General features: G+C 46.9%; 1 protein-coding gene across 6 annotated transcripts in view; it reads right to left on the reverse strand.

The window, feature by feature from the left end:
- TRANK1 (tetratricopeptide repeat and ankyrin repeat containing 1) overlaps nt 1-13,889 on the reverse strand; it is a 95,410-nt gene that overhangs the window by 12,433 nt on the left and 69,088 nt on the right. For all 6 annotated transcript variants that reach the window (XM_037526223.2, XM_037526197.2, XM_037526181.2 and 3 more), the window contains exons 16-20: nt 12,449-12,595; nt 12,020-12,176; nt 9,149-9,237; nt 4,756-4,859; nt 4,515-4,647 (exon numbers count right to left, since the gene is read on the reverse strand). In XM_037526223.2, the coding sequence (XP_037382120.1) occupies nt 4,515-4,647; nt 4,756-4,859; nt 9,149-9,237; nt 12,020-12,176; nt 12,449-12,595 (630 nt within the window). The remainder of the gene's footprint in view (nt 1-4,514; nt 4,648-4,755; nt 4,860-9,148; nt 9,238-12,019; nt 12,177-12,448; nt 12,596-13,889) is intronic.

Below are 13,889 nucleotides of genomic sequence, written 5' to 3' on the forward strand. Positions count from 1 at the left end.
TCCTGGACTAGCCCAGCCTAGAACATAAAATGAATTCCTGAAACCATAAGAAAAAGACTTTCTGAAAACTACACAAAGGATATAAACTGGAAGTTCACAGTGGGGGAAACTTGAAAGATTAACAAGCAAGTGAAGGTGTTCAACCCCACGAGTAATCAGAGAAATGCAAATTAAAATCACAGTGGTTTTAATTTGATGAATTTGCAAAAATCAGAAAGTCAGAACCCACTGACTGTGGTAAGACCGTGGGGGAACACCAACACCTCATGCACAAAGTCACAGGCTGTTCTGAAAAACAAGTGGCTTTCACTTTGGCTCGGTGGGAGGAAGTACAGGAGTACCCTGGGGCCCGCAAGCCCCCGCAAGGCACCTCCCAGATCTCCCAAGGACTGGAAAGAGACACAACAGGCCCCAGAACTGTGCGTGGCTGCCAGGAGTTGATGGCAACTTGGACATCCAGCACCAGGGAAATGGATAAGTCAAATGCAGTGGATTGGAACACTATCAGTGGCCAGAAACAGGCCAAGGCTGTAACACCATAGCCAGGGGTAGCACAGGTACAAAAAAGAAGAGGGCACTTGTAGAGTAAGGTAAAAAAGTATCAGGCTTTTCTGCCTCTCACCATTAGGATTGATGATGGATCCCTGTGGGCCTGAACGCATGCCTGATGGCGGGCACCTGGAATAGGGTGTGGGCATAGGTAGATGGGATTCACCTGGGCTAAGACTGGGCTTATAAGGGCAGCATCATGGGGATGCCGGCAGAGAGAGGAACAGAGAGCAAAAGAAAGATGAGAAGAGAGAAAACAAGGCCACAAGAGAACACTGGAGAGCCCAGAAACAGTGAGGACTCGCCGGGAGGCCTACTAGCCTACTGGCCCCCAGGATCCCCTGCCTGCTGTGTACCTGGTAAATCCCAACAAAAGCCTGCAAGAGCCACCGAGGGCTCCAGGACTCCTCCTTTATAGGGTCATAGAAAACCTGCACTGTGTCTTCCTGCTGCTAGCGCACTATTTAGACAAGCTTAAAGTATAGATGTACAGAAACAACTACTATTTATTCTATAGCTAGCCATGCTATGGGAACATATATTAAATGCACTGGAATGGCTGCCAGGGAATGGAGCCTGGCCACGAAGAGTCAGGAGATGGCCTGGTAGCCAGCGCCAGTGGGCACTCCAGCCCATCAGTTACTGCTTTCTGCTTGGCTGGCCCAACGTTCCCTGGGACAGCTCCTTCCCACTCCGCCCACCCCTATCATGGCAGCCTCTCAACCTAAGTCACTGCTAGACTCTCCTAACTGGTCTTTCTGCTTCCACTCTGGCTCCTGTGGACCTCTCCACGGAGTGGCCAATAAATAGCATCTTGCCCCACCTCCCATCAAAATCTGCACCTGGCTCCCTATCACATCTGAACAAAATCCAGTCCCCGCCATGGACTATAAGGTCCCAATGCTTTATTCCTGCCACCCTCTGCTGCTCATTTTACCATTTCTAACCCCCTCAGTTGGCTCCTGGCCGAACTGGCTTCCTTGCAGTTGTTAAAACTCGCCCACACACTCCCACCTTGGGGGCTCCTGCCTGCAAGATTCCTTGGCCTGAGATGCCCTCTGATAGCTGTTTTCAGAGTCTCAGCTCAATTGGCACCTCTCTGGTGGCGCCTGTCAGCAACACCTGACCCCCTCTCTGCCGGCACCTAGCCCCTCACCACTGATACCTGCTGTGCTATTGGCTTCTCTCTCTCTCCTCTCTCTCTCACCACAAAGGGAAGTCCTGCAAAAGCAGAGGCCCCTGCTCTGTTGCCTGCTGGTTGCTGAGCACCCACAGTGCCTGTGCACAGTAGGGGGTGAGGGGGTTTATCTTTTTGTTGAATATTTAATTTCTTAACTCGCTGCACCTGAGCCCCAGAGACAAAACAAAATCAAAATGAAATACATATGCCAGGCCCTCTAATAAATCTTTGCTGGGTTTTTACTTAATAAGACAAGCTACATGAAATGCCAAAATACCAACAAGATACAGGGGTGAGGCTGTTCTGTGTGCAGAGATCTCCCAGACCAGGGAACTACTCAATAAAACCCCATTACCTGGTATCGTCTCTTTTCAGCTCCTTGTCAAGGCTGATTACTTGGAAGAAAAATCCCTGAGTGTGAATGAAGACCCTGTTAGGGGCCAAGCAAGCATCCAACTGGAGAAAAAGAAGGAAGAGGGCCTCCAAGCAGCAGCTCCCTGCTCTGACCAGCTCCTCTCTGAGTTTCCCACCTGCCATTCAGAGCAAGGGCCTCAAGAGTTCCCAGGAAACCCATGTTGCCCTCTGGAGAGAGGCAGAACGAGGAGAAGCAGGGAAATCCCTGAGAGGAATTCTTATACTCCCACAGTCCCCTCACTAGCATTTCTTCCTGGGGGTTGCACAGATTGGGAGCTGGGGATGGGGAACAATTTAGCCCAAAGATTTTAGCAAAGCCCACAGCCAAGCTGGTTAATTTGAATCATGCGGGTAGTTTGGCAGGATAACCACAAGAGGTCTGAGGCCAGATGAGAAGCCAACACCTTTCCAGGGAGGGGCCTGAGCAAAGAACAGGACCATCTTGCCAGGATGGGGCTTGAAGCTGCTAGAAGGTACGGGTGAGAGAAGGGAAGAGGGTCACCCCTGGGAGTCAAAAGCCTGTGGAGCAGAAGGAGAGGGGAGAGCTGCGCCTCCAGGAGCAGGAGACCTCCATATTCTGAAGGCACTGAAGCCCTAGAAAGGGGACTTATGGACTCCTGGCCCTCCCACCCCTTTTCAGAGCAGAGGCAAGGTGAGACAACAAAGAAGGAGTCTCCAGTTGGGTCATGACAGAAACTGATAGAAAAAAAGAGGGAAAAGCAGCAGGCGTGGGCCTGCCCCCTGCAGTTGTCACTGCTTTAGGGTCCAAAGTGATGGCACTGGAGATGGGTGTATGGGGTGAGGGAACATGGAGAGGTTAGAAACTATTTTGGTTCTTGCGATCGAGGACCCAACTTCTACCACAATGAAATTCCTATTGCACCCCCATCTCCCACATTCTAGCAAGTCACATCCCATAATACTGGGGGCAAGCAGGGAGCATCAGGAGGGCCTGAACTGATACTAACTTGGGGCCACTCTTCAAACTTCCCAGTAAGTCCAGTCCTCACCCCGCCCACTGCCCTGGGTGCTCTGAGAACCCAGATGTCACTGCATTTCACATCCAGATGTGGAACCTGACACAGGGGGCAATGCAGCAGCTGGCAGCTGCTCAGCCTCTCACCAGCTGGGGCACAGACCCGCTGCTCAACATGCCCAACCTGTCACAAGCGACACATTAAAAATGAACCGTGTGACATACTGCTTGGCGGCTCAGCTAAAGATACTGTGTTGCAGAGTTGAAAGTTGTTGAAATCCCCGGCTGCTCCCCGGCCACCAGAGGAGGGTCCCACATGGCACGCAGACCTCTCCTGCCGCCCGCTGCTCCCCTCAGCAGTGTACTTCGGTCCTTCTGCCTGCTATGCTCCCCGCTCTGGCTCTGGTGAATTCTCTCACCCTCCCGCGCTTCTGACTGTACCCAGTGCTTGTATAAACAAAAACAAAAAACAAGCAAACCATCAAAACAAATAAATAAAAAGCATGCCTCTATTAAAAAAAAAAAAATAGACATTTAAAAATTCTCATCACAAGAGAAAGAAAAGCGTGTATCTGTGTGTGTGCGTGCACAATTGTGTGTGTGGGGGGGTAAAGGATGCTAACATATTGTGGTGATCACCTCACAAGATATTGCCTCAAGTCATTATTAAAACTAAAACTAACACAATGTTCTACAGGTCAGTTATATCTGTTTAAAGATAGAAAAATGAACCACTAAGAAAGTCATCAACGCTGTGTCTGCTGTGACATCGACCTGCTTCCTTCATTGTCTGTGTTCACCACCTTGAGACTAACTCTTTGGACCACCAACCTGCTGACCACTCTGGGGGCTACTGAGCTCCAGACTGGCAGCTCCATCCAAAGGGGCTTCCTGTACTATGAACATTTCTAGAACAATGAGTCCTTGAAATGTGGCTAATGAGACTGAGCGACTTGGTTTTTTATTTTGTTACATCTAATTAACTCAACTTTTAAGTAAACAGCTCCACGGGGCCTGTGACTACCAGATTGGTCAGCGCAGATCTAGAACAACTGCTGGCAACAGAAACATCAGGCCATTTACCCACGCAGACTCCAGAATGTGAGTATAGAGAAACAAAAATATTCTAAGACCCATCTTCCTTTGATTTGAAAATGTGGCCACCCCATGGTGAATATCAGCTCTCAAATACCTGCACGCACACATACAGACACACAGACACACACTCTGGCATCATCTGAATACTTGAGCAAGAGGAGAAAGAAGGGCACCCTGAGAGGTGACAGGCCAACCTCTCCCTCTTCGAAGTACTGGAACCCTCTCACGTGAGCAGAGGCTGTGGGCCCTCCCCCCAATTTGCTCAAGGGACACCAGAGGGCCTTTGTCAGGCTGTACCTTCCCCAGCCTCTCACACAGCTGGGCAGAGAGCTGGAACTCCTTGGCGTAGCTCAGACACTTCAGGGACAGCTGTGGCTCTCTGCACTCTAAGTAGGTCTTAGCCAGTTCCAAATACTCCAGCTGCTTTTCCCTGTTAGGAGGGAAACAAAACAGTGTCCGTGGAGAAGTGACCTAACCCCAGCACATGTAGCCCGCTGCTCTCACCACAGCAAACGCGCACTGATGCCGAGACTCTCACCTGGGGCTGACTTTCTTGGATTTCATGTTCAGGGCAGTGTTGTGGGCCAGCGCCAGTTTCTCCTTCTCATAGGCACCTCCTTTTTGGTAACATTTAGCTGCAACCTGAAACAGGCAGAAGGTTCTGATTGCCAGCAAGGCACTGGAGGGGGCACAGAGAACAAGAGTTAAAGCCCGCGCTCCAGGTTCACACTGATGAAGCATTGCGCTCCCCGCGTGGAACCTGAGAGAGAGAGGCCGGGAGGCTGGGTCAGCTACCAAGGCCTCAGAGGATAAAGCTAACACTTCTCACAGGTTCCTTTTGGAAGTAACAAGAAGCCATGGAAGAGATACATAATACATATTTATAGGCTGCCACACGAACACCCCCATTTAGTCTTCTATTGTTTTTTGTTTTTGCATAAAAGAACTGGGGTGTGCACACAACACTAATGATAAAGGACTGATCACAAAAATCTGCAAAGAGCTGATGAGACTCAACAACAACAAAGAAAATAATCCAGTCAAAAAATGGGCAGAAGAGCTAAAAAGAAACTTCTCTGAAGAGGAAATGCAAATGGCCAACAGACATATGAAAAAATGTTCAACATCACTTGTCATCAGGGAAATGCAAATCAAAACTACCATGAGATACCATCTCACACCAGTGAGAATGGCACATATTAAAAAAACTAGCAACAACAAATGTTGGCGAGGGTGTGGAGAAAAAGGAACTCTTCTGCACTGTTGGTGGGAGTGCAAACTGGTCCAACCACTGTGGAAAGCTGTGTGGAGATTTCTGGACCTACTAAACATAGAGCTTCCATATGATCCAGCAACTCCACTCCTAGGTATTTACCCAAAGGACACAGAAACATCAATTCCAAAGAGCACCTGCACCCCTATGTTTATAGCAGCACTGTTTACAATAGCTAAGCTTTGGAAACAACCCAAATGCCCAAAAATAGATGACTGGATCAAGAAGATGTGGTACATATACACCATGGAATATTACTCAGCATTCAAAAAAGATAAACACATGCCATTTGCAGCAACATGGATGGCGCTGGAAGGGATCATGCTCAGCGAAATAAGCCAAAAAAAAAAAAGAAAAATACCGGATGGTCTCACTCATAGCAGGAATCTAGAAAACTTAAATAAGGGACCAGGAAAATGAATAACTATAAGAAAGTGAAAATCAAAATCAACAAAAAACTATGAACCAGAGACACTTTTAGGGGGGCGGGGCGGGAGGGGAGGGATTGGGGTCAGAATGGGGGGGTTGCAATTGTATGGGGAATATAAAAATAAAATTATTTAAAAAAAAAAAAAAGAACTGGGGTGTGGGCCAGAGGTGCGGGGAGTGAAAGGATTCACCAGAGACAGAGTAGGGGAGCAAAGCAGGTGGATTGACCAAAATACAGTCTGAGGGGCGCAGCGGGTGAGACGGGAAATGTCTGCTGTGCCATATGTGGGTCAGCTCTCTGACCCCCCAATTAGTGTTCTAACAGTCATGTGCCGGGAATTTCGTCCTTCTCATTATGCATAATGGCAACTCCAGGTCAGCAACCAGAAGAGTGGGCCCCATCACCTCGGGGATAAACACAGATTCTCTCTCTAGTTGGTAACTTTAATGGCTAAAGTTGGTGGGGTAGATACGGGGATAGAGATGGTGCCATAGCACATCCCAGAACAGAACAGACCAAATTCTGCGTTAACCAAATAGAAAGAAGGCAGACAAGTGTCACAGGGAGTCAGCCTGTACCCCAATCCCCACCAAGCAGACAGTCACTTTTCTGAAACAACAAATGCTGACACCAGCATAGGCTAGAGAGTAGAAAGCTCGCATTCTGCCCAGAATGTCAAGAACTGGTCTCAGTGTAGGCAAGGGAAGGACTATCAGTAGTGGCACTTGCCACTAAAGTGGGTGGGAGAGTCTCCCCTTCAGGCTTTTGCTTCAGCCTCCCTGGCCCAGGGGTCTTCCTTCATTCCCATAACCTGTACTATATTCCTCCCTGCCACAGGACCTATGCACATACTATATTCTCTCATTGAAATGCTCCTTCTCGCATTCTGAAATGCTGCAGACTTCATTTCAGCAGTGTCTCTTCTGCCTGCTCTGCTTAATTCTCTCATTTGACTGTACCCAGTCATGTATAGTCATCAGTAAAAGGATTTCTAACTTCATTTATTCTCTAAGTCTCAGTAGAAGGATCCTATTCAAAGAAGCCTCTCCCTGGCCTCCTTAGCCAGAACAGGTTGTTCTGGGGGCAGCTGGTCTCTCACCTATGACATCTGCAACAGCTGGAACTGTTGTACTCTTGCTCACCATCAAATCCCTGAGACCAAAACACAATGCTTAGCCCACAGCAAAACAGAAATAAGTTGAATGAATGACTATCGAGAAGTTTTTTTTTTTATAATGTTTCTGAAACATTCATTGGCATGTAGCCAAAAACTCAATAAACCACCTGAATCCTGAAGTCCTTTAGCAGAGTCAAAATAAAGTCAGGCAAGGAGAAGTCTTTTTATAACATTCTCATCTGAGTCAGCTCCCCTACGATTTCAGATGCAAACATTCAAAAGGCATTTTTAAAGGGATTTTTAAAAAGTATTGGAAATCCATGGACAACCAACGGTGTTCTGAAGGGAAGAGAAGGACTTCTGAGTCCCAGTGCACACCCACACCCACACTGCTGCCCATTTTATACTTTCCTTCCCTCCCTACCCCACTCAAAAAAAAAAATCTTGGTTTTATAACAACAGCCAAGTGTTCAGTTTTCTTTCCAATTATGACAAAGATGGGCATAGAGAAGGTTCTGGGGTTTTGTCCACTTTTGCAGCTAAACACTACATACTTATGCAAATGTTTTCCAGACACACCCACACATGCAAGGGTGTGAATTCTGCTTTCTCAGCCCTTACATTTAATTTCGAGGGCGGCCTCTCCTTCCCTCCTCCTTGCAGCCATCACACCCTCCAGGGTGCAGAAAGTAGGCAGACAAGTGTCACAGGGAGTCAGCCTAACCTCAATCCCCTCCAGCGGAAAGTTGCTTTTCTAAAACATCTTGATGTCCCTCCAAGAGAGCTGCCTGTTACCCCTTCCTTCAGATCTGGGCTGTGATTTGCTTCGGCCAAGGGTGCAGCAGAAGCGACACTGGGCCATCTCCACAGCCAGGCCTCAGGAGGCCCTGTGTGACTCCACTCTTCTCTGACCGCTGCTCAGGCTGAGCTTCAGCTGCTAAGGGCTGGGAGCCCACCACATGAACCAGGTCACCCCTATCAACCCGATCAAGAGGCAGCCAACCCCAAACAGACCTACTTGCTGACTGGCAGCGATTCAGACACATGAGTCACCCAGCTGAGACTAGCTGAGCTCAGCTCTTAGTTACCCACAGCACTACCTCCTCCCTTTCTTGTCTGATGGCAGAACCTGCCTCTCATGAAGAGTTGAAATTACCAGATGGGACTCCATGGGGCTTAGAACAGCCAATGAGATATAAGGAGAAGTCCTCTGGGGACTCCAGGATGAAAAATGAGACCCATGAGAAGAAAGTGCCTGCCCTTCACTCCTGCTTGGATGCTGCTGAGGGAGTGGGGTGCTGAGCACTGCCAGCCATAAGAGGGATGTCTTGGCCAAGCTGCAGATGGCACAGGGAGACAGAATGGGATTAGGCCCATGTTGGGCTGCAGAACCAACCCTGAGACCAGACTTCTTGTTAGTGGATAAAAAAAACACCACCACTACCCTTTTTATAGGGTGTTTGTGACCAGCGGGTAGAGACATCATTAACATGACATCACAGGGGACACACAGGCCCTGTCCAAGACCATGTGATATGTAGGGAAGCTGACTGGGGAGAGGGAGGAGGCCTTCACGGCTGATCTCAATATGCCAAGGGGAATCAAAGAGCTAACACCCCTGAGAGGAGACTGCTCGGACTCATTAAGACGGCTTGTGCTGGAAACTGGCCAACTTTTAACCTACATTCACTCGCTTCAGACTTTCAGTGAAATCAATGGCTGATCAATTTGAAAAACAAACTAGAGGACCATTCTGCTGATGCTTTGAAACATAGTATGATGGGAGCATGGCTTTTAAAAAGCATAGAATACAGAAGGGAAAGGAATCAGAAGGATTTCTCAGTGGGTAAAGGCAATGACACTCCCTTTTCCGATCACCCATAGAATGAGCACTCGTCAGAATGAAGGGCTGTCAAGCACACATGCATGGGGTACGGAGGAGGACAGGACATTCTCCTTGTCATGGCAACCAGATGGGTCAGAAGTAGCACAAGTGCCATCAGCTTTGTCCCACCCCAGTGACAAGTGTGAGGTGGGAAGCCTGCCTGGAGGCCTGCTGAGGTCCTGGTGTTAGGGCTTCCCTGACCCACGGCTGCTGGGCCAGCCCCTACCTTCCAGCACTGGTGTTTGGCATAGTATTCTCCTTGCGCGATCCACTCCTCTGGGGTCGAGGTCTTCACAAACATGCTGTCATCCAAGTCTAAGAGGAAAAATAAAGGTGGATTTCTTCCACTGGACACTCACTGGCTGCTGTTCTGGGTTAAATTTTGCCCTCATCATCCACCCCACAAAAATGTGTATGTTGAAGCCCTGACCGCAGTATCTCAGAATGTGACTTATTAGGAGACAGGGCCTTCAAAGAGGTGATGAAGATAAAATGAGGCTGCAAGGGTGGCCCTTGTCCTGTCTAACTCACGTCCTTATGAGAAGAAGAGATTAATACACGAAGGGACATCAGGGGCTTGCACAGAGGAAAAGCCTCCCACAAGCCAAGGAGAAAAAGGTCCAGACCTGCTATTCTTGAACTTCCAGCCTCCAGAACTGTAAGACAATAAATTTCTGTGGTGAAAGCCCCCAGTCTGTGGTTTTATTATGGCAACCCAAGCAATCAAATAACCTGTGTTGTCTTTATATCATACATTTAAGATGTCATTTAGCTAATCAAGTTGGTTGTTGTAGATTTTAGAAAGACAAGATGGGGTGAGAAAGAATATAGTTTGGTTTTTGAACTTTGGTCTACCTTCCTTTTCTGTGGCTATGAATTAGAAGACAGGCAGCAATTTCGAATTCCTCCTTGAAAATCTATAACTATGTAGTTTCTAGCAAACTCCCAGACCAGGGCGCTAGCAAGGGATGAGCTGATAGGACTTCAAAGCATATCCCAGCGTGCAGACTGCCCTGGTTGCGATCAGCAATCTGCCAGAAGCACACTTTGGCAACCACCCACTGTCGGTCCTGTCTGTTTGCCTCACTAGCCTGCTGATGACTGTATCAGTCCTTCCTTCCCTGGTCCCCAAGTCTCACTGTGGGTGACACCGTGGGGGCACTGCATCACAGCTTCACGAATACAGTGAAGACCAGGACACCCCAGATAGCCAAATCATAACTGATGGGGTCATATATACCCAGGCCAAGAGATGTAAAACGGCGGAGCAAGGCAGACATGCCAGCCTGGCTTTGAAGGTACAAAGGCTGGAGGCTGACCCCTCCATGCCAGCCCTCAGCCCAGCCAGCAGCATGGTGTGCAAATAGGACTTACAGCTCTTATTCTGACAACTGTGGATTCTCAGCATCCCAGAGACATTCTGTTCCCACAGCATCTCTGCATAGGGCTAATGCACTCTGCCAGCACAGTGTAGAAGTGCAAATTGCACGGTCACTACACTCATCCCAGCTCCTTTGCATGGTGGGAACAGATGTCCTCTAATTTCACCATGTGCAGCTTACAACACAATTAAGACTGGATTTTTCCCTTGCATTTGCAATGCAATCAAGACAGAAAATAAATTGTAATTTTTTTCACTTCATTTAGATTTTGTTTTAACTGCCTATTTTGACGATTTTTTTTTTTTTTTTAATTTTTTGCACACAAGATCTGGGGTGTAGGCCAGAGGTGTGGGGGACGGGTGGTAAGAGGATTTACCAGCAGAGTGGGGAGCAAAAGAGGTGGATCTACTGAAATACACTGCTGAGGGGAGCAGCGGGCGAGACAGGAGAGGTCTGCTGCACCATCTGGGTCAGCTCCTTGGCCGGGGATCGAACTGGTGCTGCAGTGGCTGCCGATAGCTTCAGTGTTGAGAGTTAACCCCTTGCACCACCAGGGAGGCCCTGATTTTTTTTATAATGGGTGCCAGACTATGTTTTAAGAACAAAGGCGTATGAGCTACAGGGAAGATAAAGAATGAGCACACAAGGCCAACCCACACATCTTCCTTCTAGCTGAGGCAGTGAAGGTCCATGGAGAGAAGGCAGGATCTGAACACAGTCATGTGGTCATACAAGAGGAGAGTTGTAAGGAGAAGTTAACTCCAAGCCTTCAGCTTTTCCCATTACCTGACAATAGTCAGGACCAAGGAACAGAACAGCCAATCCTTGTCCCCAACTGAGCCATTGTCTGTACTCAGAAAGAGCTTCCATAAAACTGGCTGCAAAGTGCTCAAGAAACCCAGTAGCCCTCTCTATAGCAGCCTTGTGCCTTCCCCTCTCCTTGGAGAAATTAGCCATGGCCTGGAAAGACAACTCAACAGCTAACCCACAAGAAAGACAATTTTTTCCTTCATGAAGGGCTGATTATTTCTCTCCTAGTTATCCTATCAGGAGAACTTCATTGTTTTTTAATTAGCTCATCTCTGTACATGATGAAAACAATATATGATAATGGTTTGCCGACAGTAGAGAGCTACAAAGGTGAAAGGTAAGTTGTTCCTATCTGTTCGACAACCCCACACACATCTCTCTTAACACCAGAAGAGAGCAGACAGTTTTACAGTGATGGACAATGAGCCCATTTTTAGTTCCTTACAGTAATACAAACAGGGCTGTCATGAACACTCTTAAATATGTATCGTTGACATTTTATACAAGCACATCTCAGATTTCTGAGAAGATGAATTGCTGAGTCAAAAGGTATGGGTATTCTCTATTTGATAGACTTGTCCACCAACTGTCCAAATGTGTGAAGCAATTTGTATTCATCTGAGGAGGCTTATTTCCAATGATCCTAGTCCATGACCCTTACTTTCAAAAGACAAATAAAAGATCTTCCTTAATTGGAAGGAATGAACCCTTCCAATTCCATTACTACCACACTTTCCCACACACCTTCACCCCAAATACAAATGCTCATTTCTCAGAAGAGAGAAACGAAAAGAATTTTTGGAAAACTATACCTTTCACACCCAACCATAAGAACAGTGGAGGTACCATGATTTCCATGCTCCATATACATTCTCAGCAGTGAGACTACTAGAGCGAGCTCTTACCTTTATTTTCATCTGTCTTCACGACCTGAACAAAATCTCTTTGAGTGAAATATTTGAAAGCAGGAGCTCGCTTCTCTCGATTCTCATCAAAGATCCAGAGGTTGACCCGAGCCCGTGTAATGGCCGTGTACAGCTGTTTCAGCTCCCCGTTGAGGAGCTGAAGACAAGATTGAGGACACAGATGATGAGCCTTTAGTCTATAGGGACAGTGTGATATGCTTCCATGAATTTACTCTGATTTTGGAAAATACAGAAAGTAAATTTTAGAGAAGTATAGCAGATGCCTCAGCAGGCCCTCGGGGGCTCTCTGTGGCAACAGCACAGGTTGGCGAGGCTCTAGTTAGCAAGCGTGGCATTAGCACATGCTGGCCCTTGACTCTGTTACAATTTTCTATCTTGAAATAATGATAGAAAGTGACAGAAAATCACCTTGTACATTTCCGGATTTACCACGAGGGGCCGGCCCTGAGCAGAGCTGGGTTTCTCCAGGGGCACTTGGATCAATGGCTGGTTTCCATCTCTGGAGTCAGATGATGAAGGGGTAAAGGAAGAAATGATCTTCCATTCCTTGTAAGCCTGAATGACAAGAATAAATTAAAGGTCAAGAGAATATGCTTTTGACCTGTACACACAGCCTCCCTGAGCCTCCTGGAGAACTGAGCCCTCCTTTTCCGGTAAAGAGCCCAGGCCTTCTTTCCTACCTGTGAGGAGGGAGCCACCCTGTGCCTGCCAAGTAAGGGTTTCGGAACCCCAGGGAGATGGGGTTCAGATTGTACACTGAGGGACTGAGGAGTTCCCAGATATTTGGTCAAGAAAGCTGAGAAGCCAGGCACACATGCCCACTTCAGGAAGGAAGGCTCGAGGATCAGAAAGTTCTTGTTGAACAGTCCTTTTCATAACACTTTATGGAGATGCCATTAAGACACAATTAGCAAAACTTTCTAACTGAATTAATCAACCAAGAATAGAACACAATTCAGGAGCTGGGAGGCACAGCATGTAAGGTAGACTCTGAGATCAAAATGAACAAATTCACATCGCAGTTCTTCCACTTATGACCTAAGTGACCTTGGACAAATTGTTCATTCTCTCCTAGGTCTCATTTTCCAGCTATTCAACATGGGGATGGTCAAAGCACCCAAGTTTGTTGGGAAAATAAAAGGATATAATCAATGTCAAGTGTCTAATACAGTGCTTGGTAAATCGTTGCTATTTTAACCATTTTTCCCTTTACCCAAATCCAAACCTCAAAATCACAGTGACTGTGTCAACCAGGGGTCAGCAAATTTATTCCCTACAGAGTTAAGTAACAAATTCTTTAGACTTTATGGGCAATATGGTCTCTCTTATAATCACTCAACCCTGCTGTTAACAGTGCAAAAGCCACCCTAGCCACGTGTAAATGACCCGGCAAGCTGAGTTCTAATAGAACATTCTTTTGGGATACTAAAATTGAAGTAAGACAATTTTCATTGTCAATCATTAAAAATGTAAGACCCATCCTTAGTTCATATGAAAATAGGCAGTGGGCTGAATTTGACCCATGGACCAGGGTTTGCAGATCTAAGTAAAGCTAAAGCGGCCAAATCACATGCAATATTTATTGTTCAGAATTCCTAAGGAATTTCAGATTTCAGTCTTTACTGGGCTTGTTGGAGTAGTTAGTCAACATTCCTAGCCTTTACTTTTCCATTTACACCATGGGACTACTTAACTCCTACGTATCTTTTCAAGGATGATGAGAAGATAGAGGGAACATCATTACCTCCTTTAAGTTACTCCCTAACTTAAATTATATAAAATTTAGCTTATATGCTTTAAATACTGTCTATTAAATGATAATGTTATGTTATTAACCAACTCTGGATTA

This window comes from Talpa occidentalis, unplaced genomic scaffold, assembly GCF_014898055.3.
Source record: "Talpa occidentalis isolate TD23 unplaced genomic scaffold, MPIMG_talOcc4v2.1 talOcc4.10, whole genome shotgun sequence".
NCBI classification, from domain to species: domain Eukaryota; kingdom Metazoa; phylum Chordata; class Mammalia; order Eulipotyphla; family Talpidae; genus Talpa; species Talpa occidentalis.